Here is a 22,717-nt window from a genome sequence, read left to right on the forward strand (position 1 = left end):
ACCAGAATTCTCTTTCTCTTTTTAGTTCCTGCTGGTAGGCACTTGTGTTTGCTTCCCTTTATGCTATTCGGTGAGTGACCTTATACATCTGACCTTCCCACCTCAGTAGGTCTGTTCCTAGGTGTGGTCACCAGTGGTGGCTTCTCTGAGTCTAGAGTGTGATGGTCTCCTCTGCTCCCTAGAAGAGGATGATGTCGTAGTTTTGGGGTTTGGCCAGTCTGGTGAGAAATGGCAGCCCCTTGAGATTTCGGTCTTCCTTGCATTTCCCATTCCATCTTATTGATGAGATGTCAGACTTCTTCTTATGCTATTTTATGTCCTTTATTAGTATGTGATTTGCAGAGATTTTCTCTGGGTCTGTGGCATGTCTCTTAGTTGTATTTTTGTGGTGTTGGTTGATTTTATTTATTTACCTATTTGAGAGAGAAAACGTACACGTGTGCATGCACACAGTAGGTATCAGAGGGAGGAGAGAGAATCCTAAGCTGACTCCTTGCTTAGCCTACAGAATCACCTGAGGGGCTTGATCTCTCAACCCAAAGATCCCGACCTGAACTGGGTGCAATGCTTAACTGACTGTGCCACCTGGGCGTCCCTGTTAGGTTTTACAGTATTTTTTGAAAAGCAGAAGTTTTTAATTTTGGTAAATTCCAATTCCTCGATTTTTCCTTTTACAAATCATGCTTTTGATGTTATATCCAAGAAAGCTCTGTTTTGTTCTGCAAGATTTCTAACTTTAGCTCTCATAAGGTGTGGTTCATTTGACTCAGTTTTCCTTACAGTATGAGGCAAGGGGCTACGTTCAGCTTTTTGCTATGTCGACATCCAGTTGCCCAGCAGCATTTGTTGACAGAGTCTGTCTTTACCTGCTGAGTTGCATTAGCCGTTTGTTGAACATTGAGGGGCTCTAAATACATGTATTTTCTTTTTTTTTTTTTTTTAAGATTTTATTTATTTATTTGACAGACCGAGATCACAAGTAGGCAGAGAGGCAGGCAGAGAGAGAGAGAGAGAGGGAAGCAGGCTTCCCGCGGAGCAGGGAGCCTGATGCGGGGCTCGATCCCAGGACCCTGAGATCATGACCCGAGCCGAAGGCAGCAGCCCAAACCACTGAGCCACCCAGGCACCCCAAAATACATGTATTTTCTATCTGCATTCTGCATTCTCTGCTCCTTGGACCTCTGGGTCCTTTCCCGCGGTGTGTGTGACCTGCTTGGTAATAAGTTTGGATAGCAGGTAGGCTCTGTCCCCCAGGTTGGTGGGCCTTATTGAAGCTTATGTAGGCTGTTCAGAGTCCTTCGTGTTTCCATGTAAGTTTTAGAATCAGCTTATTCTACGAAAAAACTGCCTGAATTTTGATAGAGATTGTATTGACTTCTTGAATACTTGATAGAATTCACAGCAGACTCCTCTGGGCCTGCTCTCTTCTTTGTGAGGTGATATAGATCACTTGGAGGAAAATCCAGTCTTAATGGCATTGCATCTGTCAGCCTAGGAATGTGCTGTTCTCTTTCCATTTACTTAAATCATCTTTAATTTCTTCTAGCAGTTAAAAAATTTCTAGTCAGTGGGTCTTGAATGTATTTCTTAAATTCATTCTTAAGTATTAGATGTTTTTAATTCTGTGAAAGTGATATTTTCTTATTTCAATTTTCAATTTATTGTTGTAATACATAGAAATACAGTTGATTTGCAGATATTTGTCTTATATTCTGCAGCTTTAATTCATTTATTCTTTGGTTTCTCTCTCTCTCTGTCTCTCTCTTTTGATTAGATTCCTTTGAATTTTCTACATGCAAGGTCATGTTGTTTGTGAATAAAGACAATTTTACTTTTTCCTTCTCAGTCTGGAAACACAGCGTCTTCCTCTTGCTTACTGAGCTGGCCAGAATGTCCAGCACAGCACAGCAGAGAAGCGGTACAAGCACACAACTCTGCCTTGCTCCCAGTCCCAGGGGGGAGCCGCCCAGTCTGTGACTAGGATGATCCCAGCTGTGCATCTGTCGAGGACGACCTTACCCGGTTGAGGAAATAAATTCTGTCAGCTCCTCATTTCCTAAGAGTTTTATTGTGAACATATATTGGGTTCTCCAGATGCTCTTTCTGAATCTATTGAAATGTTCTTGTGGTTTCATCCTTCATTCTTTTACTGTGGTGTGTTGTATCAAGTGATTCTTGAATTTTTTTTTTCTTTTTTAAGTAGACCATGTCCACTGTGGAGCCCCACATGGGTTTTGAACTCATGACCCTGAGATCAAGAGTCAGATGCTTAACCGACTGAACCACCCAGGTGCCCCTGATTTTTGAATGTTAAACCAACCTTGTGTTGCTGGAATAAATCCCATTTGCTCATGGTGTATAAACTTTTTTTCTTTTGGCATATTGCTGGATTGGTTGCTAATCTTTTGTTAGGATTTTTGCATCCATGTTAATAAAAGGTACTGTTCTATAGTTATCTATCCTTGTGTCTCAGTCTGGCTTTGATATCAGAGTAATATTGGCCTCCTAGAATGAGTTGGGAAGTGTTTATTCTGCCTATATTTTCTGAAGAAATTTGTCTAAAGTTGAGATTTCTTAAATAGTTGATAGAACTGGGGTGCCTGGGTGGCTCAGTAGTTTAAGCCTCTGCCTTCAGCTCAGGTCATGGTCTCGGGGTCCTGGGATCGAGCCCCACATCGGGCTCTCTGCACAGCGGGGAGCCTGCTTCCCCCTCTCTCTCTGCCTGCCTCTCTGCCTACTTGTGATCTCTCTCTGTCTATCAAATAAATAAATAAAAATCTTTATAAAAAAAAATAGTTGATAAAACTTACCAGTGAAATCCCATGAGCCTGGTCTTGTGGGAGGACTTAGAATGACTAATTAAAATTTTGTTTACTTGTTGTAGGTTTAGTCAGATTTTCTATTTCTTCTTAATTAAAAAAATTTCTTTTTTAAAGATTTTATTTATTTATTTATTTATTTATTTATTTTTTAAAGATTTTATTTATTTATTTGACAGACAGAGATCACAAGCAGGCAGAGAGGCAGGCGGAGAGAGAGAGGAGGAAGCAGGCTCCCTGCCGAGCAGAGAGCCCGATGCGGGACTCGATCCCAGGACCCTGAGATCATGACCTGAGCCGAAGGCAGTGGCTTAACCCACTGAGCCACCCAGGCGCCCCAAAGATTTTATTTATTTATCAGAGAGAGAGAGCGAGCGAGCACAGGCAGACAGAATGGCAGGCAGAGGCAGAGGGAGAAGCAGGCTCCCTGACGAGCAAGGAGCCCGATATGGGACTCGATCCCAGGACGCTGGGATCATGACCTGAGCCGAAGGCAGCTGCTTAACCAACTGAGCCACCCAGGGGTCCCTTTAATTTAAAATTTTTATGTCTTTCTAGGAATTCCTCTATTTCATCTGCACTGTCTCCTTTGATGGCATCAGGTGGTTTATTATATTCCTTTATGATTCTTTTAGTTCTCAGGATATGAAGTGATGTTAATTCATTAGTTGGATAATTTTGTCTGCTTTTTTTTTAAACCTTCAGTCTGGCTAAAGAATTACCAATTTCTGTAAAAAAAGGGGGGTGTTTTATTAATTTTTTGTTTTTCTCTTTATTTCATTGATTTCTGTTCTAATCTCCATTATTTCTTTCCATTGACTTTGGGTTTAGTTTGTTATTCCCTGTCTAGCTTGTTGACTCTAAGTTTAGGTTATGGATTTTAGGACTTCCGAATATAGTGAGACCTGTTTGATGGCCTGACATCTAGTCTGTCCTACATAATGTTCTATGTATACTTGAAAATAATTTGTGTTCTGCTCTTGTTAGATGGTGTGTCCTATGAATAAAAGTTTCATCAAATTGATAGTGTTATTCCAATTCTCTGAATCTTTCCTGATTTTCTGCATGGTTCTAAAAATTCCTGAGAGACATACTGACGTATTCATATCACTGCTAGAGTGTCTATTCCCTTTTCAGATGAGCCAAATTCATGCATTTGGGACAGTGTTGTTGGCGGTGTATGTGTGTGATTGTTACCCCTTCTTGATACACGTCGACTCTTTAGTCATTAGAGATGCTTCTCCGCTAGATTCTCTCATCTAAGAGAGCATTTCATCCCACCAGCGGAGTCGCTCCGGCAGCCGGAGGGTTACTGTATGCATGGTATCTATTTTTTCATCCTTTGAATTTCAGCTTCTTTGTATCTTTGAGTTTAAGATTTGTGTTTGAACCCTTTAGTTGGGTTTTGTATTTGTACTTTGTCCATCAATCTCTGCCCTTTGTCTGGAGGCATTGATGTCAGTCACGATGGCTGTGCCACGTGCAGCTGCCACTTTGTTTCCGTAGGTTTGGTGTTTTTTGTTCCTCTGTTCCCCCTTTACTCTCTTTTTTGTATTAAAATTTTTAGTGTACCCGTTTAAATCTGCTGTTGATTCTTTGGTCTTTTTAGTTTGTTTTTTTAAGAGCTGTTGGGAATGGGAAGAGCCCCAGGCAGAAAGGCCAGGCTCCTGCTGCTCTTCTTTTTTTTTTTTTTAAGATTTTATTTATTTATTTGACAGACAGAGACCACAAGGAGGCAGATAGCCAGGCACAGAGAGTGGAGGAAGCAGACTCCCTGCTGAGCAGAGAGCCCGATGTGGGGCTCGATCCCAGGACCCTGAGATCAGGACCTGAGCCGAAGGCAGAGGCTTTAACCCACTGAGCCACCCAGGTGCCCCCAGGCTCCTGCTGCTCTTACATTCTAGCAGATTGGCATGAATAAATGCTTCTGGATTTGCTGTTTCCCTTGATTGATTTTCAGATCCTCAAATGATTGCTTTGACAATCGCATTCAGTTTTACCGTTGTTTTGAGGGAGAGGAGCTACCCTGACTGTTTCATTTCACCCTTGCTGAGTCCCATCTGTCTGGCAGCATCTTGGTGGAACCACTCCTGAGCCATGGGATCCCCGCCCACGCCAGTGCTCTGTCCTCCTGGGCTCCAGTTCTTCACTCCCCCTCCCCTAAGCCACCCTTGCTGGTCCCCTGTCCCTGCACAGACAGGCCCAGGCGCAGATGGGTGTGATTGCTACCTGAGCTGACACCCAGCCAGGGCGTGAGTTGTTCGTCTCTTCTCTCCACAGGTCCCCTTCATCCCAGGCTCTTGGGGTCCCTTCTGTACTTTACAAGGAGGGCTTTGGACAACTCCAGGTGTCACAGGAGCCCAGGTCAACAGAATGTGGCTGATATTAGTTTAATCACACCAGTCTTTTTTTTTCTTTCCTTTTAGGCTGAACAAGCTGCAAACACTTGTGAATGTCATGTTTGTAAGCAAGAAGCTTCCGGACTGACGGCATCAGCGATGACCGCAGGAGCCCTTCCCCCAGGCCATCAATTCCTAAGCCCCGAGAAGCCCACACACCCTGCCCTGCATCTGTACCCCCACATCCATGGACATGTGCCTCTGCACGCCGTCCCGCACCTGCCCCGCCCTCTCATCCACCCCACCTTGTATACGGCGCCCCCCTTCGCACACAGTAAGGTAAGTCAGGGCAAAGAGGGCCGGGAAGCTCACCTGTCACTAAGATTGTACAAGAAGTGCATATTGTAACAAACAAAAATCCATAAAGCGGCAATGTTTAGGACCAAATTTAAATCTACTCTTGGTAGGAAGGTCCTCAAATATGTCCTTTTACCATAATCTCTTAGGCTCTCAGAATTTTGAACATTCACAGTTGTAAAAAACAATCACAAAAGTTGTGGTGTACTCTTTCAGAATTACCTAGAATGTAAAGTTTTCCAAATGATGTTGGTGTAATGGGTTGTACTTGGGGGAACGGCATACACGGCTCTGCTCACCCATAACGCCAGTTCATTTCTTTGCTTGTGGCCTCCTAGGGCCTGGCTCTTTTTTTTTTTTTTTTTTTTTTTTTTTTTAAGATTTTTATTTATTTATTTGACAGAGGGAGAGAGATCATAAATAGGCAGAGAGGCATAGGGAGAGGGAAGCGGGCTCCCTGCTGAACAGAGAGCCCGATGTGGGGCTCAATCCCAGGACCCTGAGATTATGACCTGAGCCAAAGGCAGAGGCTCAACCCACTGAGCCACCCAGGCACCCCAAGGGCCTGGCTCTTTGTTGTAATGTTGCACAGATGGATACATTGAGTACAGCCTGGGTCCTCTGACACTAGCTGGGCTCTTCAGTGTCTGAAATTACTAAAGGAAGAATCCTAAGCGTAGTGCGAAAGAAGGTCAAAGCACCGTGCAGGCTGTTGGGAAGCAACTGGAGGCACAAAGGAAAGGGCCTCCCAGACCAGCAGTGCTCAGAGGCTGTTCCGAGAAGGAGTGACATGTAGAAAAGGTTTGCTTTTTACGTAGTTCTTCTCAGAGAACCCCATACTTCTATTTTCATAGCTTAGATTTTACAGTGAAATTTTTAGTTTTCCCCAAACTCTCCAGATATATTCTTTAAAACAGTGATTCTCAGCTGGGAGAAGGGAGGACGACATGGGATGGAAGAGGCTTTTTTAGACTACATGAACATTTTCTTTCCCCACGGGGCATCTGCTATGAAGTAGGGTGTGTGTAGCCTATCAGTGGGCTTTGCTATTTGTTTGCTGGGAAGGGGCACCTAACCACTGGTTTAGAATAGAATAAAGTCAGTCTGTCACGTTCTGTTGCAATAAGTACTTGGTAACTGCCACATTGATGCAATGCTTGAATTTTGTTAGATTGTATGTCGCTTAGTTTGGACATTTATTGACGGCTTTATTTGAAGGAGGATTTTCCGTTGTGTACTCAAAGCCAGGCTGTCTCCATGGTCTGTCTTGTCTCTAAGAGCCTTTTTCCCTCTGGGTGAGTGTATGGTTGGGAGGCTGTCCATTCTTTTCTTACCTGAATACAGCTGCCTTCTAGCTCCTGGGAGCCGCCTCCAGGAGAGAGTAGAGAATGTTCTGTTTAATGTTTTTCTGTTGAAGAATCAGTTCCTAAACATCTTCAAGTAAAGTAGTGAAACTGATTATTCCAAAAAGCTATTGGGACGTTCAGTTAAAAATTGATTTCTCCCCCAGACTTTTGGCCTTTTCTCAGGGTATTTTTTTTTTTTTTAAGATTTTATTTATTTATTTGTAAGAGAGAGTGAGAGCGAGCACAGGCAGACAGAGTGGAAGGCAGAGTCAGAGGGAGAAGCAGGCTCCCTGCGGAGCAAGGAGCCCAATGTGGGACTCGATCCCAGGACGCTGGGATCATGACCTGAGCCGAAGGCAGCTGCTCAACCAACTGAGCCACCCAGGCGTCCCTTCTCAGGGCATTATTGGTAGTCCATAAAAGGGTATAAGAGAAGAAAAATATTTGGGGGGAGTATTATCTGTGTATAAAATGTATTTAATACCTTGTGAACTTCAATCCAGTAGATAGTTGGGGAGGATTCATGGGTAGGAAGTGCAGAGGATGTACTAGTAAGCTTTTATTTCCGTCACTTTACTACTGATGTCAGGACTATTCACAGATGCTTTTATTTTATTCACGATTTTATTTATTTGTATTTGCAAAAATGAGCGAGAGAGACTGCCAGCACGAGCAGTGGGAGAGGAGCAGAGGGAGAAGCAGAACCCGCCTGAGGAGGGAGCCTGATGTGGGACTCCGTCCCAGGACCCAGATCATGACCTGGGCCAAAGGCAGACACTGAGCCACCCAGGCACCCCCTCTGATGTTTTTAAGATACATTAGCTAGATGCCACGTCTATTTAGAAAAATGAGATGCATTTGGCAAAATACTTCTCTTGAATCTGATATAAAAATGCTTCCCTAGACAAGCTTGCACTGTCACTTGAGTCTGTGTTATTTGAGTTAGTTTGACTTAGTTGCATACTATGAGTCCATGGTGTGTTTACAGCCCCATAGGAGTTGGTAGAAGCCCTTTCTAGAGATGCACACATGTCTTCAGTTACGTCAGAGTAGGCTTATCAGCGGAATCCCCTACATGTGGGTGGGAGGCAGAGATGCCAGCTGAATGAATGGTGGAGGGCAGCTATGAGTGTGAAGCTCAGCGGTTTCCGTGTTTGTGTTATTTAGGCCTTTAGGGATTTTTGCTGTGGTGAGGTGGCATTTGTCGCCGTTAGGACTTTATGTTATTGTAGTTGTAATTCTTTTAATTCATACTCTGGCTATTGTGGGTAAATACTTAGTACTTAAAATGCTTGGGATGAGTACTATAGAAAAAAAATATTTTTTTAAGATTTTATTTATTTATTTGACAGAGAGAGACATGGTGAGATAGGGAACACAAGCAGGGGGAGTGGAAGAGGGAGAAGCAGGTTCCCCGCTGAGCAGAGAGCATGATGAGGGACTCCATCCCAGGACCCCAGGATCAGACGCCTAACAACTGACCCACCCAGATGCCCTGAAAAATTTGTTTTTGAACTTAGAGAATAACTTGAGGACCGTTTTTGTTTTCAAATGTCTTTGTACCAGTGATACATTTAATTTATATGTTGAGATACAAGTTATTTGAAAGTTAAAAAGTAGTTAGGGAGAAGATCCAGTAGTGAAATTCTAGATAAAAATTAGAACTGTTTGGCAAAAAATTTTATTTGCAAATATTTGGGGATTTCCCAGCTATCTTTTTAGTTTTGATTTCTGCTTTAATTCCACCATGGTCTGGGCACAGGCATTGTGTGACTTTTGTTCTTTTGAACGTGCTAAGGAATGTTTTGGGGCCAGAGCTGATGTGTCTTGGTCAGCACTCCAGGTGAGCTGGAGAAACGTGCATACTCTGCTGTCGCTACATGAGTCAGGCTGTCCTCAGACGTCACTTACCGGTGCTGCTAAGTCTGAGATGTCCTTCCTGACCTGCTTCTGAATCTGCATGCTCGGGGCACAGTGCTGTCGGCGTCTCCGGCTTCCACAGCAAACTCTCCCCCTCCTGCAGTCCTGTCTGTTTTTGTCACACTGAGTCTGGCACTGTGTTGTTCAGTGCTTACATATTTAGGGTTCTTACATGTTCCTGGGGAGTTGACCCTTTTATCATTACGGAATGCCCTTCTTTATCCCTGATGATCTTTCTACTTTGAGGTCTGACGTGTCTGAAGTTAATACAGGTGCTCCGGCTTTTTGTGAGTGCCAACACCATATTTCTTTCTCCATCTCTTTCTTTTAACTCACAGGGGTCTTTATGCTCCCAGTAGGTTTCTTGTCAACACCTCCAGGTGGGGTTTGTTTTTTTAATATACTCTGATAATCTCTGTGTTTTCATCTGTATATTTAGACTAGACATATTTAAATTTTGAATGTGTTTGGGTTAATAATAACCATTGTTCTGTTTTCTGTTCATTACCAGAGACTTCCTTTTTCTGTCTTCTCTACTTATAATTAAACATTTTTGGATTGTTTTATCTTCTGTCTTTAGCTTATTGGTTATGCTTTAAAAAAACGTTTTTTAGCAGTTGCATTAGAATCTGCGTTTTAACTAATCTGAGTCCCCTTCAGGTAACACTGTTCTGATTTGTGTTAGTGTAGCTACCTTTTCCCAGAGAGTTCCCGATCCCTCCCTCCTGTCGCCTGTGACTTTGATGCTGCTGTTCTCATGGATCTGTTCGTCGGTGGCCCAGTACGTTGTTACTGCTAAAACTGCACACAGAGTTAAGTTACCTTTCAGATCAATTAATAGGCAGGAATAAGTTCATTTCACTGGTATTTACTCTTTCCCTATTGCCCATCCTTTTTTCTTGTAGATCCAGGTTTCTGACAGCTTAAATTTTCCCACTGCCTAAAGAAAATATCCTCACCTTTCTTGCAGGGCAGGTCTGCTGGTGATGAGTTCCCTCAGTGTTTAGTGTATGTGTGTGTGTCTGAGGTCTTTCTCCTTCACCTTTGAAGGGTAATTTCACTGGATGCAGAATTCTAGGTTGGTGGGGTTTTTTTCTTTCAACACTATAAAAAAATTTCACTTTGCTCTTCTCTTGCTTGCCTGGTTTCTGACCAGATGTCCTCTGTGATTCTCCTCCTTGTTCTAGAGGCACAGGGCACCCCACCCTACCCCCTTCCACTTCTACCCCAAGGCTGCTTTCAAGGGTTGTGGTTTTTTGGTTTTGGTTTTTGTTTTGTCTTTGATTTCTTGCCCCCCTCCTTTTTTTATGAAATGCCTTAGTGTAGATTTGGGAGTGGGTTTTTTTTATCTATTTGGTGTACTCTGTGCCTCCTAGATCTGTAGTTCGGTGTCTGTCATTAATTTTGGTGTCTGTCATTTGGAGTGTTCTTAGCCAATATTTCTTCAAATACTTCTATCTTTTCTCTTTCTTCTTCTGGTATTCTCTTTCCTGTTACTATCTTTGGAAATTAGATGTTTTATCTATTTCGTGTCCATGGTGGTAGTTTTCTAGTTTTGGTGGGTGTTTTTGTTTTTGTTTGTTTGTTTATTTTTAAAGATTTTATTATATTTATTTGACAGACAGAGATCACAAGTAGGCAGAGAGGCAGGCAGAGAGGGAGAGAGGAGGAAGCAGGCTCCCTGCCAAGCAGAGACCCTGATGCGGGGCTCGTGGGGCTCGATCCCAGTACCCTGAGATCATGACCTGAGCCGAAGGCAGAGGATTAACACACTGAGCCACCCAGGCGCCCCTGTTTTTTTTTTTTTTTTTTTTTAAATTTTAAAAGATTTTATTTATTTATTTGTCAGAGAGAGAGTGAGCGAGAGCGAGTACAGGCAGACAGAGTGGAAGGCAGAGTCAGAGGGAGAAGCAGGCCCCCTGCAGAGCAAGGAGCCCGATGTGGGACTCGATCCCAGGACACTGGGATCATGACCTGAGCCGAAGGCAGCTGCTTAACCAACTGAGCCACCCAGGCGTCCCTGTTTTTGTTTTTTTTAATTCTTGTTTCTCTTTGCATTTCAGTTTAAGGAGTTTCTGTTGACCTATCTTGATGTTCACTGATTCTTTCCTTGGCTATGCCCTGTCCACTGATGATCTGTTCATCAGAAGCACTCTTTGTTTTCTTTCAGTGTTATTTCTAGTTTTCTTTATTCATTTTTAGAGAGTCCCTCTCACTGCTCACATCACATGTGTTTTTGCACATTGTGTGCTAGTTTTTAAAGGTTTTATGTATGCACTATAGAGTGAGTGAGCAGAGGGACAGAGGGAGATGGAGAAAGAATCCCAGGCAGCCTCGCTGCTGAGCATGGAGCCCAGTGTGGGGCCCAGTCCCTCAACCTCAGGATCATAACCTGAGCCGAAACCACTAGTCAACCAGCTGAGCTGCCCAGATGCCCCTATTGTGTGCTTTTTCAGTTGGAGGCCTCATCATCTTCATCATTTTGAACCCATGTCTGATGATGCTGAGCCCTTTTTATCTTCATGCCCCTCGTCTGTTGTGATGCTGTCTGCTTGCAGCCAGCCAGCCTGCCCTGCTCTGTGTCCCACACCTGTCTTCTCACCCCTCACCCCTTGGTCTGTCCAGAGAGCCCTTTTGCATCAGCCTTCCACTTAAGTGACTCTGATATGTCTCACCTACTACTTAAGTCTGACTTTTTAATTCCTGCTATGATTCTTACCTGTAAGCTTAATTTATTTTTAATGTATATTAGCAACTTTTTGTGTTCTCTTGTTGCTTGATCACATTTTCTTTCTTTAAGCATTTTACACATAGTTCTCTTTTTGAATGAAATCTTGAGGATCTGAATCTGGGTTTTTTTTGGTTGCTCCTGTGGGTGTGTGTCCTTGGATATACAGTGATTTTTCATGAGGTATGTTTTGTTCAGCTTACTCTGAGAACCACAAGGCCCCAGGTAGGGGCTGAGGTACCAGTGTAGTGCTGCCCCACCTGTGACCTCAAGCTCTCTTGCCTCCTATGGGACCATGAGTCTGCCCCCATCACTGTGACGATGGTGTGTGCTTCTTCATGGCAGTCCTCCCTTCCCTACACCTCCACCTGGCCGTTTTCCTCACCATGTTCTGATGAGTTCTGTGAAAGATTTCCCTAGCTTTATCTAGGGTTCAGCACCTTGTTACAAAGGTGTAGAGTGTTGTGTCCCCCTTCCTGGACAGAGCCCAAGCAGAGGGGTACCGCACAGCCTCAGAGGGAAGAGCCCACGTGAATTCTTAGGCCACGCTCCCATCCCCACCCCTGTCCCCTCTCATTCATAGGTCACATTCCCAGCCACTGACCCACATGGCCCAGGAGCAGAGGGCCACAAGTGCAGGGCCAGGTTTGGAAACCCAAGTATTCCAGCTCCCAAGTCTGTGTTGTTGCCATCTAGAAACTGAGTTCTGAAGCAGTCATCATGTAGGAAATGTCCTAGTAATGAAGGTAGAGGGGTGTCTTGAACACTCCACTGGGAGAATGGGGAGTTTTGTTGAAAATGGTCACCACATTCTGGCCCTCAGTGAGTTCAGGTTGAGTGGAGCTGCAGACTGGCTCCTGTGTGGCTCTGGGCCCTGAGGGAGGCGCAACCATTGCAGAAGTGATGAAGTCAGACGTGGGGCAAGTCTAAGTTCAGGCTGGAATTGGAGGGGGAAAAACAGGGGTGGGAAACAGGGACAGAGACAGACGGTGGTCAGGGCCCCACTGTGATCTCAAATCTGTATTTTGTTTTGGAGGCAGTCTCAGTTCTTCTGGCTTGAGAAATAGCAAGACCAAAACAAACGTGGTGCTCTTGCCTCTTTACCGTCTCTGGCAAGAGTCCTGAAGAACTTTGGAAAAAGCAGAAGAGTCATGCGTCCAGCTTCCTGGTCAGTGGGATGTGCTTGTCAGCCACCACCACCACCCCCACACACATATGCCCTGACTTGGTCCTTCGCCCCCTCAGCTTGCTGTGTTTGGCAACCATGTTCCAGGAATCTGGGGAGGTTTGGTGGTGTGCGGTGGAGCCTGGCTCTCCCAGCTCCCGTGTAGACTCCCAAGGTGTTCAGAAGGCATCTGTCAGTGTGTTTGTCCAAGCTCTGCGTTAAAGCAGAAATTTTACTTTTCTGTGAATGACTTATGTCTTAAGGCAGAGAACCATTCAAAACTTCTCTTTCTTGAATCGTGTGGATTTGTGCAGAGTGAAATAAATCTGTTCTCATTGAATAGCATTGTCCACATGTTGAGAGACTGATTCTGTGCCTAAATCATTTGTGAGGTCTGGCCAACAGGTGGTCTCGTTGACAGAGGCCTGTGTTTATCAAAAGGAAGCCCACGTCTGTCAAGTTGAGGAGCCATCTTGTGGGGAAGCGTTCACATAAATGTGGCTTGTTTATTACAAACCCCTTGCTCACTTGGTCTCTGCAGCGGGACCTCCCATTCTGAGTAAATGGTCTTCTGAAGAAGTGGGCGAAGTGAATTTAACTTCCATTTTCAGTATTAGAGCTTCCTAGCTGTGTTCCCTCATCCATCTAAGCTCAGTCTGTTCTCCCTTTATTCACTGAGTGCCAGGTCCTGTGCTACATGCTAGCAAAACACACACCAGAGGAACTTGGTCCCTCTCCCTAGGGCTCGTGCAATCTCGTCATGTCAGCACCTCAGAGCACCACGCTGTGCCACTGCCAGGAGGGAAGTCACACTGAAGAGGGAGGGGGGCTCCTGGGGCCTAGTGGGTGGCTTTGCGGAGGAGGGGATGCTGGGCTGCGGGTCGAGAGCTGAGCACAAGCTCTCTGGACGTTGTGCGGATGGTGGGTTGGGCCCTTAGTCCGGCTCCCTGGGGGGAAGGCAGTTGGCTGGCAGCCAGGAGCGGGGAGGGCATCAGGAAGCCATGAGGTGCTTTGGAGCTGCCTTTGGCTCTGCTCTGCGAGGCCCTTGAAGCCCCCGCTGCTTCTGCCTGGGGAGCTGGCTGTTCTTGCCCCGCAGCAGGAATCTGCAACCCTGAGAAACCACCCTCTGCTTTGTTGTCACTACCCCTCGGTTCCTTCCTGGTAAAGCAGCTCTTTGTTCATCACTCCTTTGTGGGAACTGGTATCTGTGGAAATACCATGTTCCTGGTTTCCTCACTCTGCCCCAGAGCTCCCCTGCCGGAAGCACTAGATTAGACCTCTCTTTCTTCCTACTTCACAGCCCGCATGGCCACGCCATTCTCACCCTCTGCCACTCTGATCCTGTTGAGGAAAGTGTGCCAAACTGCCTGAGCAGAGGGACCCCCGTTTCACTCTGCACCCAAGACGGGCGGAGCGGGGGTACTCTGTGACTCGGGACCAGTCTTAAGTGGTGACAGTGTCCCTTAGCCCTCACTGTGCTGCACACTTGAACCCGTTGTCCAATTTAATTCTTACCACAACACCTGGAGGTAGGTATTTACAAATTACAGACGAGAAAAGCGCAAAAATATTGAGTAATTTGCCTGAGGTCACACAGCTAGTAAAAGGGGGAGCTGGCGTCCCAACCCGTCAGGCTGTGCGTCCCAAAGGCTGAGAACAGAACTGGTGTTGATGTCCAACTTTGTCACTGGCCACACCTCCCAGGGACTGGAGTCTCGGGCTCTTGCTCCCACAGCTCCAGCGATTGTCCTGATGGCCCCAAAACCCCTCGTCTCCACTGCCACTGCCTCCTCATCTGTCAGGCCCTACTGTGACTGCTTCCTGTGCTGGCCTCTCCCCCGCCAGGCGAGGCCAGGTGGCAGTGGCTCTGATTTGGGTTCTGCAGCCTGTCTGGCTGTGGTGCAGTTGTCCGTGGGGCTGTGCCCTTCCTTCCTGATCTCTGCCCTAGCCAGCTGCTTGGGTTCTGCTCTTGGGAATCCTCCTGAAACCCTCCCACTCGACTTCGCAGCATTTAGTGCCCAGTTCTTTGTCCCCAAGGATGAGATTCCCAGGCGTTGTTCCCGGTGCCAGACCTGTAGCTTCTTGGGATGGGGCCTGTAGCAGTGGATGCTGGGCTAGGGGGAGCCTCGTGCCTGTGTCAGCAAGGTGCTGGGGGCCACAGAGCCAGAGAGTTGCTTGAGAGAAGGCAGGCACTAAACCAGCAGGCAACCAGTATGTCATGAATTCTAACTGTGGTAAGTGCTGAGAGGGGAAAACTGTAGAGTCTAGGTGTGTTGTACGGGAAAACCCACCTTGGTCTTAGGTGCTGGATGGCGAGGACAGGAGGCAGTGATGATATTTAGGGACATTTAGGTGAGGCCTGAAGGATGAATATGAGTCAGCAAGGTTGTGGGCTGAGGTTAAGATGTTAACCTTAGATTTAACCTTAAACTAGATTCAGCACAAGGAAAGTTCAGGGTCAAGAAGGAACTTGGGTTTGAGGACCAAGGGAAGGCCTGTGTGTCCAGGAGCTTGGGGGAATAGGAAGGACAGGGATAGGCCAGGCCACGTGAGAGACTTTAAGTTCCATTTTAAGAGCAGTAGGAAGACTTTGGTGCACCCTAAGGCAGTGACTCACTCTTACCTTCACCAAAGCGCACTCTGGCTGCTGTGAGGGAAAAGACTGGGAGGAGGTTGGGGGTGAGCCGTGGGGGTTTTCAGCTCAGGTAGTAAAGGCTGGGGGGTGTGAGCTGAGAGGAGGAAGGGCCCAAGGATGCCAGGGTGTGCAGGGAGCAGCCAGCAGCCACTTGGTGAGTGTGTGGTCCCAGCCACCCTTCCTCGGTGCCTTCAGACAGCAGTCTGCCCCAGCAGGGCCCCGTAAAATCCATAGTTCTTAGACTGCACGGCACGTGGCCCAGGTGTGAGACACAGTTGAAGAGCTTTACCACTCTCTGTCAGTGATTCCAAAGTTGGCTTTTGAGCAGTGATCCTTACAATGTCCGCTGAGACTCAGCCCTGGGAGCAACTTGCATGCAGCCTGTGCCAAGGGAGGGATGCTGTAAGCTGCTGAGTCATCTCGAGTCTGGTAGGTTCCCTGAAGCATCAGTGGCTGGGAAGATGTACTCTTGGTTCACATGTGAGCAATGGCATGCGGTGTGCCCGCTGGGCAGGTCCGCGCTCTGCGAGATACCGCCCACAGTGAGCACGACCTCCCAGGGGTATCCATCGTGGGATCTGTCTGTAGTTTAACTACATACATAAGCAGAACGTGAATTTTGATATGTGATCAGAGCCTTTTTTTTGGTAGGGTTTACCGCCGGCCCCTGTTCCGAATCCCGCAAACAAGCATCAGGTATTCAATGCGTCTCTTCAAGACCATATTTATCCGAGCTGTTTTGGGAACACTCCAGAGTGGAACAGTTCTAAGTTTATAAGTCTTTGGGGATCAGAAGTGATGAATGATAAGAACTGGAATCCTGGCACTTTCTTGCCAGATACAATTTCTGGTAAGGAACTTGTTAAAACTTTCTTAAAGGTTTAAAATGAGCTGAGCTGGGCGGATTGCTGTGTCTGTGTACTGCGGTCCCTCAGTAGATGCCTCAGGCTAGTTGGGTCCCCCACCTCAGCTGCTCCTGGAAGGCCCCTCTACCTCATCCCCCTGACCCAAACATCCACGTCTGCCGCCGGCCAAGTCCCACTGCCTGGACGGGGTAGAGCAAGTGCTGGCACCCTGTGGCTGCTTCCAGTACAGCGGGCTTTCTGGGGCCCTGTGCACAACAGATCTCTCCGTGCCCCAGCACGGCTGAGCCTCTTGTCTCCAGGCCTTGGTGTTGGGCCCGTGGTGCTAGCAGGGGCCTTGCAGTCGTGCCACCACCCACCTCAGTGCTGTGACGTAGGTTCCTTTCCTGGTGCTGTACTGACTTTACAAGGGGTCTGTCCTCTCTAACAAGCTCCTTCCTCACAGCCCTCGGCTGCCCGGGTACAGCTGTCATTTCAGGCGCAGGGAAAGGTGTGCCTGAAGAGGGGCTGGTTGCACACTTATCTGTGTCTTCACAAGGTTTAGAGCCCATGGTGGCCCCACACCCAGACCCTGCATGTGCTCAGAAAAGCTAACTACACTAGACATCTCTGCATGGAAGGGGTTTTTAGCTGTGTGACCTTGTGCAAGTTGTTTAGCCTCTCTGAGCCTCAGGTTCTTGTATCTTTAGGATGGGACTAATAGTACCAAGTAGCTTTAAGAAAATAAGTAAAATAACTTTGGGAAGGCACCTAGCATGGGATTGGTACATAGTAGGTGCTCAGTGACTTTTTTTTTTCCCCTGGAGAGAAACTGATTGACTAGCATCCTCTCAGTGAAGTCCCAGCTTCGGTAACAGCCCCAGTGTTAGTTCAGTCAACAGATGTCCCTTAGGTTTTAGCGAAGTATTTCTAGAGGCTTTACTTGTCTCATTCTTCTCTGAAGGGAGTGACATACTAGGACCAACACTCTCAGAAACAAGACCCGAAGCCCTTCCACCCCCATCTAGTGGTGAAACGCCTGCGGTTTCTGAGAGCAAAGAGAAAAAAAATACTGCGAAAAAGAAATGCTTGTACAATTTCCAAGATGCTTTCATGGAAGTGAACAAAGTTGTGATGGCCACATCGTCAGCCACGTCCTCCGTGTCCTGCACAGCCACCACAGTGCAGTCCAGCAACAGCCAGTTCAAAGTGTCGTCCAAAAGGCCTCCTTCCATAGGTAAGGCCCACCAGCTCACAGGACCCTCAGGGCAGCTCAGTGTGTCCACTGCTTCCTCAGCATCTCAGTGATTGCCGTGTCCCTGGTGTGGCCAGAGGCCTGGTGTAACCAATGCCAGAGAATGCTCGCATGCAGAAAACACATCCTCTGGGAGTTGGACCTGAGTTTCACTGCCCCACACACTTCCTCTGGGGATTTGCCACGCTGGCTTGCCTTTCTTCTCGGTACCTGCTGCGTTGTGAGAGGAAGAGGTCACTGCTATCGGGTCACATGGAGGAATTCTTAGTCTCCTGAAAACAGAAGCCTGGTGGAGAGGGAGCCAGTAGGGCTGCTGGCCGGCCTGGGGTGCAGCCCCTGCTGCCACTGTGTCTGTGGTGTGTGGAAGACGTGGCTGCCTGTGCTGGCATGAGCATAGGGAGCAGGGTTCTGGAAGCAGAGGTCGAGGGCCCACAGAAACTGGCTCTAAGGGCGCTTGCTAGCCACAGTCAGGACAGCTGGAGCATTGGAAAGAGTAATGGGATGGACAGTAGCACACATGGTCAGGAATCCCCCATGTGTTCAGAAAGGAGGGGGATAGGGAAGCTGCTCCCTGATAGGACAGACAGAGAAATGCAGCCAGCAGGGTGACTCTCAGCCCAGGTGATCATCCCCAGTGGTCATTAAGAACAGTGGCTGTCTGTGTGGGGAACACTGTGTCCTCCCTGTGTGTGAGCAGCATCGTGGATGTGGCCGCTCCATCGTGAAACGACACGACGGCCTCATGTGTGGTCACGGGGGAAGGAGCCAATGCAGCTTTGGCAGAAGTTGTGCCCCTAAGATATTTTGGTCAACTTAGACGTAACAGCATGAGCCCAGACTGGGGGGCAGCTGTCCTCGGTGGAGAAAATGTCTGTGTTGCTGCAGGAGAAATGCTTAGAAGAGGCCAGGTTGGAGAAGAGCTACTAATGGCCTTGCAGGGAAGACGGGAGAGGAATGGGGTTGCACTTGGGTTGGGAATGTCACGTGGATGGCACAGGCCCGGGCTCTGGTCACACCAGGCAGCTTTGTGCCCAGGGCTCGCGCTGAGGTATAGAGGGTGAGTGTAGCCCCCGCAGCGTGTGTGGGTGGGATACACACCATGGGGTGTATGGCAGTGGTGGGTGCAGGTGAGGGGCACAGGCGGGGTTCCTGGCACCGTTCCTCAGAGTTCATGCAGCTCTGAGCATCTTCACACCAAGCAGTCAAGGATGCTGTAGTGAAGACAGACGGACTCCAGTCTGCCATCCTCAGTGCCCTTCCGCGTCCCCGCCTGCAGGTGAGGTGTTCCACGGCGTCAGCAAGGAGGACCCCCGACACGCGGTGCCAGCTGCCCCGAGGAACAGCCCCACGGGCCTGGCACCACTTCCCACGCTTGGCCCAGCCTCCTCGCCGCACCTGGCCGGACTTGCAGCCCCCACCTTCCCCAGCAGTGCCGCCACGTCCCCAGGCTTCGTGGAGCCACGCAAGAGCTTCTGTCCGGCCCCAGGAGCCCCCCCACCCCCCACGACTGATGGCCCCCTCAGCGCCCCTCCCAGCGTGTGCAGGTGAGCTGGTGCCTGCCTACCACTCTCCCACACAGGGCGCTGGTGTGGGTGGGGGAGGGGGGCGCAGCCAGTAACTGGCCTGTGTATGGCTTTGCAGTGACCCTGACTGCGAGGGCCACCGCTGCGAGAATGGCGTGTATGACCCGCAGCAGGACGACGGGGATGAGAGTGCAGACGAGGACAGCTGCTCCGAGCACAGCTCCAGCACCTCCACCTCCACCAACCAGAAGGAGGGCAAGTACTGTGACTGCTGCTACTGTGAGTTCTTCGGGCATGGCGGGGTAAGTGCCCCGGGGACCGCGGGTGGGCGCCGGGCACCAGCAGGCCCCGTCGGCACTGAGCTCTGAAGCCGGCGCCTCCTGCTTGGGTGCCCTTGTCCTCCAGAAACAGTAACAGATGTTCGCCCCAAGATCTCCCTGTAAGGGTTTCGTGACTGCATGTGTTCATTTCTTTGGGAGCAGGGGACCTCCTGACCAGCCAACCGGGGAGTCATTAGGTGTGGATCGTGGCAGGCCATGCAGTGGGACGCTCGCTGTGCAGGGTGTGCTGGGGGACTCCTAATGGCCTGTCCCTCCAAGTCATGGCAGCCATGGTGCCCCGGGCAGCGGGGGGGGCAGGCGGGCCAAGGGAGTGTTGGGAGGAAAAGCCGGGGCTGGTCATTGCTCTTTCTCTACCTTTGTTCTGTCTGCATTTGCTAAACATGTGCACACACGTGTTCAGTGTCCAGAAGAAGTATTGGCAGCGGGGTTGAGGGCAGTTTTCATTTTCCCTTTTGGCACTGAACAGGACACCCACAAAGGGACGGAAAGATTCTACAAACACGTTTATTGACACAAAAAGATAATCACTCTGTATTATGTAAGAGGTAGATTAATTGGTATGTGTGATTTTTTTTTTCTTTTCTGGTTTAAAAATGTCTACTTGTGTACATGCTTTACCATAATTTTCATGAACGTGTAAAGGTTGAGGGGTCGGTGCCAGAATTAACCTTCTGGTCACTCTGGGACAGGTTTTCCTTGCTGCTGCCACTCGTTTACCTTCCTTATTTTTTACCGTGAATGTGTATTACCGGCGTAATAAGAAAAACTTTCATTTTTAAAAATAATGTTCTGAAATTTGCAATATTCAGCCTCATTAAAACTTGAAGCTTCATTCAGACACGCTCTCCTTTAACTGCCTTAGCCTCCGGCTGCACCGACAAGTAGAAACTACGCAGAGATGAGGGAGAAGCTTCGTTTGCGGCTGACCAAGAGGAAGGAAGAGCAGCCTAAAAAAGCAGACCAGCTCTCGGACAGAGAGAGTGTGGTTGACCATCGAAGGGTGGAGGACCTACTGCAGTTCATCAACAGCTCAGAGACCAAGCCCGTGAGCAGCACTCGAGCCGCTAAGAGAGCCAGACACAAGCAGAGGAAGGTAAACCGCGTGCCGGCGCAGGCTGTGGCGGGCCTCGGGGCCACAGGGCCACGCTGCTGCCACAAGGGCCCCTGACCATATCTATCTCTGCGGCCTGAGCCGTAGCTGGGCAGAAGCCCCAGGATGTGTTTTCAGGACACGGCTTCCCCTTTTGTGTCATGGGTTTATTGATGGATCTCAAACAAGCCTTTGGGTCCCTGTGCCCCATGTGGGTGGCCACAGCAGATCCTTGGCCTCTCTCCCAGGGAGGTTGAGGATGGGGCCCCTGGCATTGAGGGAATAGAAGGGGGCCACTGTGGGCTTTTGGAGACTGTGGGCAAAGAAGTTACTTTGACATGAGGCTTGGATAGGCCCTTTGCCACAGCAGCATTCTTAGGACATAGTCTGGGTGCTCCCCACCCCCACTCCTTGTCCCCACTGGCAGAGGAGAGTCAGGCAAAGCCATCCCAGAAGAGGGCAGGCACACGGCGTTGGTGTCAAGGGTCAAAGAGTAAGATGGACAGCTCTTGCGGACAGCCCTGGGCACCTCCCCACAGGGTGTGGATTGCACGGAAGCAGGCATCTACCAAGACTAGACAAGTTGGCCCAGCGGCGGACATGGCATGCAGAGGCGGTCCACTAGCAAGTGAGACACGGTGCTCTTCACTTCCTGTTCCGGCTCCAAGCGAGGGGACCAATAGCTTCTGCTCTTTGGGATGCCTCAGTGGCCCGGGACTGCATGGTACTGCGGCCGTCCTGGTTTCAGCTTCCTAAGAAGCCAGGCCGCAGCAGGCAGATCCGAGCTGTGCATAGAGGAGAACCTGCAAGGGTGACAGGGCCTCTGCTGGCAGGATGGGTGACTGGGGAAGAGGCGAGGCCCCTGCGAGGCCCAGCAGACATGGAACAAGAGGACACTCCAAGAGAGTGCTGGGGATGGTGCCTCCACTTTCAGCTGCTTGTGCTGTGGAGACCATTGTAACTGGATCCCCCGCTAGGATCCCTGCTTATACCTCACAGTTCTAACAAGGTCCAGTTCATGGGCTTTGAGGAGATGGGGGTTGGCCCCGCCCCACTAGAGCGGGGCAGTGAGACCTGTTCTCCACTTGGGTGTTAGGTCAGGGCCCCCTCACCCTGTGTGCTCGGTGCCCTGCACCCCATCTCAGCGGAGTGTCTGGGTGACAGGCTGGTTGTTGAAAGGAAGGCCCCACATACCAGCTTGTGGGTTCCCTACAGCTCCTGTTCTGGGGTGGGCTTGCTCCGACCTGTGCTGGGAGAAACACTCTGCTCACTGGACGCTGGATATGGGGGCACTCTGGGAGTGGCCTCCAAGGCTTCACTTTGAACACATGAAACAAGGATTTTAAATAAGGTTTACTTGAACTGTTGAGTTAAATTTTTAAAACATCTGCCATTAAATTTTTAACATAATTTTATATTTAAGTTCTTCAAAGTAGCGTTTGTCTTTGAAGAATTGTCAAATATTGCATACTGGAATGTTGTAAAAAATAACTAAAACCTGGGAGGACTTTTGTTTGAGTTCCTTTTTTTTTTTTTGGAAGGACTTTTAAATATAAAATATATTTGCCAAAGTCTTTTACTGGAGGAGCTCAGGGATGCAGAGTCATGCACTCTTCACAGCCTTCATTTGTTTTCTGAGCAAAAGGAATAGTCTCTGTCCAGTTTTCACTTGACTGAAAGTGAACTTCATGCCAAGCTAGAGGGTGGAAGTAGCTAGTGTCTGTTGGCCGTGTGACGTGGAAACATGTTAGGGTGCCACTTGCTCTGTCACACTGGTGGACATATGTTGGGAGTTTCAATGCTCTGCTAGGCTGGAAAAAAGGAATTCCAGTTTTTAGTACACATTCTGTACACGCCCCATTGACATGTACTTGAAGGCCCAAGCCTGGCCTGGAGAGGCAGCGCGCCAGCCACTGGTTAGCTGGTGAGTCCTGTCATCCAGCCGCTGCACAACAACGGGATTCTGATGTAGCAGCTGCTTTGACCTTGCTTTATTTTATTAATTTATTTTTCTAGTAGGCTCCACACCCAGTGCAGAGCCTGATGCGGGGCTTGAACTCACGACAGTGAGATTGAGACCTGAGCCAAGATCAAGAGTCAAATGCTGAACTGGCTGAGCCACCTGGCACCCCTGACTTTGTTTTAAAGAAGTGCCACTAGGGCAAAAGCTCTAAGGGACATCTTGTTAACTAGCACCCCCCACCCCCGCTACAACCTATAAAGTAACAAGTGTACACTTTAGTAGAAAGATTAAATCTGATCATTCTTGAGAGTAAAATGATTTGGGTTAGGTATGTTTTAAGCTATTTGGCTTATTATAAGCTATTTCAGGGTTTATGTTCTTACTATATGATTTG

General features: G+C 48.3%; 1 protein-coding gene across 3 annotated transcripts in view; it reads left to right on the forward strand.

The window, feature by feature from the left end:
* FAM193A (family with sequence similarity 193 member A) overlaps positions 1 to 22,717 on the forward strand; it is a 166,291-nt gene that overhangs the window by 123,132 nt on the left and 20,442 nt on the right. For all 3 annotated transcript variants that reach the window (XM_059379674.1, XM_059379694.1, XM_059379683.1), the window contains exons 13-18: positions 5,246 to 5,497; positions 15,961 to 16,159; positions 17,116 to 17,388; positions 18,683 to 18,950; positions 19,048 to 19,231; positions 20,133 to 20,363. In XM_059379674.1, the coding sequence (XP_059235657.1) occupies positions 5,246 to 5,497; positions 15,961 to 16,159; positions 17,116 to 17,388; positions 18,683 to 18,950; positions 19,048 to 19,231; positions 20,133 to 20,363 (1,407 nt within the window). The remainder of the gene's footprint in view (positions 1 to 5,245; positions 5,498 to 15,960; positions 16,160 to 17,115; positions 17,389 to 18,682; positions 18,951 to 19,047; positions 19,232 to 20,132; positions 20,364 to 22,717) is intronic.

This window comes from Mustela nigripes, chromosome 1, assembly GCF_022355385.1.
Source record: "Mustela nigripes isolate SB6536 chromosome 1, MUSNIG.SB6536, whole genome shotgun sequence".
NCBI lineage: Eukaryota > Metazoa > Chordata > Mammalia > Carnivora > Mustelidae > Mustela > Mustela nigripes.